Here is a 6,352-nt window from a genome sequence, read left to right as displayed (position 1 = left end):
TCATAAATATGTGAACATCCATAGAAGCAACCAAGTAAAGTCTGTGCTTCCCTTTTCGCATGTACCGGATAATCTAGTAAGGATTTGATGGATTAGACTAAAGGTTGATATGGATTAGACTAAATTTAGACTCGGACGGGACTTGCTTAATAACATATACGGATCAAGCAGGCCCGACGACCATAAGAGGTTATGGTCGTCGGGCCTAAAGATATAAACGGGCTAGGCGGGCCCGAAAAATCGAACGAGTCAATCAGGCCCAACGATTCGAAAAATTCGAGTGAGCCTAATGACCCGACGAGCCAGGTGGGCCCGAAGACCCGAACGAGTCAAACAGGCTCGAAGACCCGAGCAAGCCAGGCGGGCCCGATGTCCCGAATGGGTGAAGCGAGCTCGAAGAATCGAACGGATCAAGCGAGCCCAATGACCCGAACGGGTAAGGCGGACCCAAAAACCTAAACGGGTCAGGCGGACCCGAACACCTGAACAAGTCAGGCGAACCCGAACACCTGAACGAGTCAGGCGAACCCGAAGACCTGAACGGGCCAGGCAGGCCCAATGACCAAAACAGGTTAGGCAGGTCCAAAGACTCGAACGGGTCAAATAGGCCCAAAGACCGGAACGGTTCAAGCAGGCCCAAAGACCCGAACTGGCAAAACGTGCCAGATGACCAGAACGGGCCAGGCAAGCTCGAAGAACAGAACAGGCTAGCCGGGTCCGATGACCTGAACAGGCCCGGCGGGGCCGATGACCTGAACAAGCCCGACGGGCCCGATTACCCAGACAAGCCTGACGACCTGGATGGGCCTGACGATCCGGACAAACCTGATTACTTGGATGACCCAGACAGACTCGACGACCCGGACGAGCCCGACGCCCCGGATGGGCCCCATGACATGAACAAGGTCGGCGGGCCCGATGACCCAGACAAGCCCGACGACCTGGATGGGCCTGACGATCCAGACGAACCTAATGACTCGAACGACCCAGACGAGCCCGACGACCCGGACGAGCCGACGAGCCCGACTCCCCAAACAGGCCCGATGACCCGGACGATCTGAATGGGCCGGACGGACCTAGACGGGCCGAAGACCCGGACAGGCCCGACGATCTGGACAAGCCGGACAACCAAGACGTGTCTGATGACCCGAACGAGCCTTACGACCTACACAGGCCTACGACCCGGATGGCACGACGACACGGACGTGCCCAATGACTCGGACGGGCCTTACGACCCGGAAGGGCCCAACGTCCCGTTCGTGTCATCGGGTTTGTCCGGGTCATAAGGCCTGTGTAGGTCGTCGGGCCCGTCTGGTTAGTCGAGCCTATTCGGGTCGTCGAGCCCGTCTGGGTCGTCGGGCCTGTCTGGGTTGTCCGGGTCGTCAGGCCCGTCTGGGTCATCGGGCCCATCTGGGTCGTCCGGGTTGTCGATCCCGTCCAGGTTGTCGGGCCTGTTCGAGTCATTGCGCTCGTTCGGGTCGTCGGGTCCGTTCGGGTTGTCAGGCTCGTTCGGATCGTCGAGCTGTCGGGCCCGTCCGGGTCGTCGGGCCCGTCCGAGTCGTAAGGCCCGTCCTGGTCGTTCGACCTATTCGAGTCGTCATGCTTATCCGAATCTATTTTAAAAAATAATATATTTTTCATGTTGAAGATGAAAGCTCATGGGTTAACTCTGACCCACAGGGTTTTTGGCCCTGTGGGCTTCTTTGATGGAGTTTTTTTTCAATATGGGCTTTTTTGGCCCTAGCCCACATGGGTCAGGGCCAAGCCCTGTGGGCTGAGCCAAATTGACACCTCTATGGGTTGACTTGACGACTTAGACTGGTCGTGCCTAACGACCTGTACGAATTGAGTCATGTTGGCCTTAATGACACAAGTTTTAAAAAATTCAATTTAAATTTCTTTTATTAAAAATGGATTCTGGATTTTGAACTTGATCTAAATATTTGGATTGGATTTAAATCTTGATCCAAATATTTGGATATAGATTTTAAAAACATCTAAACTACTTTTGCTAAAAAAATGGATTTGGGTCGAAAATTTAATCCAATTATTTGGATCTAAAATGGATGTGGATGGGATCATTAAAAATCCCGTCCATGCCCACCCCTACACAACACACATAGAATATTTGTTTGTTGTTTGAGATAACAATATATCAATCTCAATGTAATATTTGATCGTTAAAAAGAAATTATCATTTGATTGTTTAGAAAAAAAATGTTTCTCAAGATATTATCTCTGTTTTTAGCATGTCCAACCACATTTTCTGTATAATTGAATTTAATATTTTTTTTCTAAGTTAATTTACCAAAGCATTATTAAAAAAATATATATTTTTTACCAATTTTATTTTAATTTAAAAAAAATACTTATAAATTTTATTATAAAAAATAATTTGCAAAAATTATTATTAATTTTTTTTTAAAATATTTTGTATAGAGTATTTTTCACAACAAATTTTGTAAGAAATATATATAAATTTATTATTTTGTAGAAAATAATTATGTAAAAAAAATCACTTAGTAATTAAAACTTTTAGAAAAAATCACAAAAAGTAATATTTTCTTACATTTTTTTAATAAATTTGAAAAAAAAAACTTATAAAATATGAAAGATTATAGTGAAACATATATGTTGGGTGCATACACTTGATAAAAATAACTGACGAATATCATTCTTTGAATAAAGATAGATTTCAGGGATGCAAAATGTTTAATGTACAAGTATCTTTTCCGTTCAATTTATTTTATCAATTACACTCAATACTAAAAAAACTTTCATCAATTTTGTTACCTTTTGTTCCTAGATTTACACACGTAAAAGAACCTCACTGGCCATGGTGGTATCGCTACTGTGACCAAAGATGGAGAATTTCTGTTAAATCCCTGGACAGAGGGTACAAGTCTTCGAAATCACAGGTCTTACCGTCTTAAGTTATTTTAATTAATTAATGTTTTGTAAATTTAATTTAAAGACTGTCTACCTGATTCACTTTCCATGAAATTATTTCTACTTTGACCGTAAGCACTTGATATCCTTCTTAATTTTTAATCCTTTACACAACAGTTATTAATTATAATAACCAAATGGGACTACAAATCAGAGAATTAAATAGATCACCTACATAATAGCACGCTAATGACATATTATACTACAATTTGTGTAAGTTCCAAAACCAACAAACATAAACAGGATTCGCTATCTTGGCCCTGAGATATTTTGTGAAGACATATAAGAAAAACCATGGGAAGGTGAATCACTCGGTATGCTTGTAGATCTACGTGCTTCGTGATGCATCAAAGAGCCATACTCAGTTTCTTCCGCTATAGTGGAAGCTTCAGTAAACCTTCGGCCATAAAAGCGCAGGAAGTTCAGAGATTCTATCCTGGGATGTGGCAATGGAGTACCACCTTCCAACATGCCAACAACAGTCACCATGTTTGGCCTCAGAACAGGTTCTTCATGAACGCAACACAAGGCAATGCGAATCACTTTCTCCACTTCTTCATATGTCACACGTCCTTCTAGCCTTGGATCAGCCAACTCCAGGTAACTCTTCTGTTCATGCATCTCCAATGCAAATAGCGGAAAATAAACCAACCCAGTTGTTGATGATGTGGAGGAATGGCCTCCACTGCTGCTTTCATCCATGCTATGGCTTCTTGACCTGAAAGAACAGTTCTTTCTTCCACTGACGAGTTCAAGAAGCACCATTCCAAAGCTATACACGTCGGTTTTTTCTGTAATGGCAGAGTTGGTGAGCCACTCTGGAGCAAGATAACCACGCGTGCCTCTCATTGTTGTGAACAGACCAGACTGTTCAGGGCTCAGGAGTTTCGAGAGTCCAAAATCAGATATCTTAGCCTGAAACTGATCTTGCAGGAGAATGTTCTCGGGTTTGATGTCGCAATGGATAACCTTCTGCTCACACCCACTGTGAAGGTAAGCAAGTCCACGCGCCGTTCCAAGCGCCACCTCGAACCTCTCTTGCCATTCTAACACGGGTCCACCACCACCGAAGAGGTTCCGGTCAAGGGATCCACGGTTCATGTACTCATAAACCAACAACCGGTGTCTCCCCTGAGCACAAAAGCCTTTCAGTTTCACCAGGTTCACGTGGTGGATGTTTCCGATCACGGCGATCTCAGTGCAGAAATCTTTCTTCCCTTGAATGCCTATGTTCACTATTTTCTTCACTGCCACAGCAGATTTGTCAGGAAGCACACCCTTGTACACTGTTCCAAACCCACCTGACCCAATAAGAGTCTTGAAGTTTTCTGTGGCCTCCTCAAGCTCTTCATAGTCAAACCTTGCAGGTAATCCAGGAATGTAGAACGCATCCAAGTCCCCTGAAGAAGGTGAGTTTTTTCCTAGCTTCACTTCTTTAATCTTTGACACCAGAATCAATCGTCTCCACGCAAGGAAAATTATGGCCATCAAAATAATGAATCCAATAACAGGTAACAGCACCGCAACTGCCACTGGAAACCCCCCATTTTGAGAACTTTGCTTGTTACCACTATCATCGTTGGTACCAGGTTTAGATTCGACAACGTTAGTTTTAACAAACCCCAACATGTCTCTGTCATCTCCATTACTTGACTGAATGGACCCCAACTCATTCTCAATCGTGTAGCAAGAACCAGACGTATTTTTATACAAAATTCCCAGGCAGGAACAGTTATTGGAACAAAATTTTTGACAGGAAGATAAATCCCCTTTATACATAACCGGATCGGTGAAAAAAGTGCCAAAGTATTGAACATACCCTATATTCAAAAACGAAACAACTGCAGAATTTTCGCAAGCAAGTGGCAAGGAATAGGATCCATTGCTGAGCACACAACCACCAGAAGTACCTGAACCTACGCGGAAGTTTGGGGGACAAGAACAAACAGGTGAAGAGGAATCGGTGCTCTTAGTGCATAACCCTGCTCTCCCACAAGCCAAGGGAGTTTGACAACCATCACTTGGCCCCACAAACTCCTGCGTCAAGCCAGAGTCAGAAAAGCTATTGATTGTGAACTGCCCAGAGGTACCCAACGTGGCAATTCGAAAATTAGCCAGTGGCAATCCCAGTTGAAAAGCTGTTCCACCATCTCCAAATAGATAAAACCCTGAATTGTTCACGGCCATGTATTCCACCATATCATTTGAATTCTTAAAGACTTTTGTATCGGTTGAAAGTTTCCAGTAGGTCTGTCCAAACCATTGCAGCACTGCATCAGAGGAAGAAATTGTGAACTTGAAATCTCCTGTTGACAAGTTTGAATTGGATGCTGCACTTGACAAAGATGCTCCGACAGGTAAACGCTGTCCGACAACAATTGTGTCGGTCGGGCTTTGGAAACTCTCCCAGAGAGAACCATTGGACTTATCCTGTAAGACGAGATTTCCCATCTCGGTCAGCACAAGCCTATCTGCTTCTGATTTCAATGATGGCGTTGACCATTTGGGGTTCCCATCTTGGTCGAGGATTGTGATCCCTTTGACAGTCAAAAGCATTTGTCCAGAGTCTGAGATGGGGGCATCACGGTTAGCAGACCAAATGATAGTGTTGGACGCATCGTGAATGACACACAGGTAGAAACTTTTTTGCTGACCACCGGGGTTGAATATAGCAGCTTTGAATGTGTTATTGGGAGACAACAGGAACGTACCAAAGTCATCGATGAAATGAAGATACGAGGCAGTGAAATTTGGAGTGATGTATGAAAAAGTGCGAGCCGAAATGGTGTTGCACAAAAAGAAAATGCAAGAGAGAGTTAAGATAGGTTTCATGGTGTAATTTGAAGAAATGCAGAACCGAGACAAGTAAGAAATGGCTTTGGAATTGAGGAAGGGGAAGAGGGTGGAATTGGTCAGTTTTTGTGGTTTCAATTTTATTTTCTGGTATGCTGCTGCTACCCATTTCTGCGTTGACTATTGAAAAATTGTTACAGCCCTCACTAATAAACTCTTTCAAATTCCAATTCACAGTGAAAGCGAAGGTGTGGTGGCAATTATTTATTCTAAGATGAATAGGCAGAGAAGACACGAGGATAAAAATTAAGGAACAGAAACTTTTTTTAACGTACGAGTCATTGCCATTTCTTTCTCACATTTTAAAGCACTAATAATATTGTATGATATTGGTATATTGGTATCAGGATCAGCACTCCTTCCACAAACCTTCTTCTCCTCAAATTATTGTTGTCTAATTAAAGCAGACTAATTTTAAAAAGCAGCGACTTATGGGGCAGCATGACGTGAGTATTTAATATAGTTTAATCTGAAATAATTGCAGTAGATGCATCATACATTCTTCCACAACTCATATGTTCATGTATACTTTATTGATTTAACAAAACTC

At 43.4% G+C, this 6,352-nt stretch overlaps 1 protein-coding gene across 1 annotated transcript; it reads right to left on the bottom strand.

Annotated features, from left to right (window-relative positions):
* Positions 1-2,962: 2,962 nt before the first annotated feature.
* On the bottom strand, positions 2,963-6,061 carry LOC114164729 (S-locus lectin protein kinase family protein). The gene has a single exon (XM_028049479.2). The coding sequence runs from the start codon at positions 5,779-5,781 to the stop codon at positions 3,199-3,201; it is 2,583 nt and encodes an 860-aa protein (XP_027905280.1). The 5' UTR covers positions 5,782-6,061; the 3' UTR covers positions 2,963-3,198.
* Positions 6,062-6,352: the final 291 nt, after the last annotated feature.

The sequence above is a fragment of the Vigna unguiculata genome, chromosome 9 (assembly GCF_037176805.1).
Source record: "Vigna unguiculata cultivar grain cowpea cultivar isolate G323 ecotype 2 chromosome 9, ASM3717680v1, whole genome shotgun sequence".
NCBI lineage: Eukaryota > Viridiplantae > Streptophyta > Magnoliopsida > Fabales > Fabaceae > Vigna > Vigna unguiculata.
This window is presented reverse-complemented; position numbering and strand designations above follow the sequence as displayed.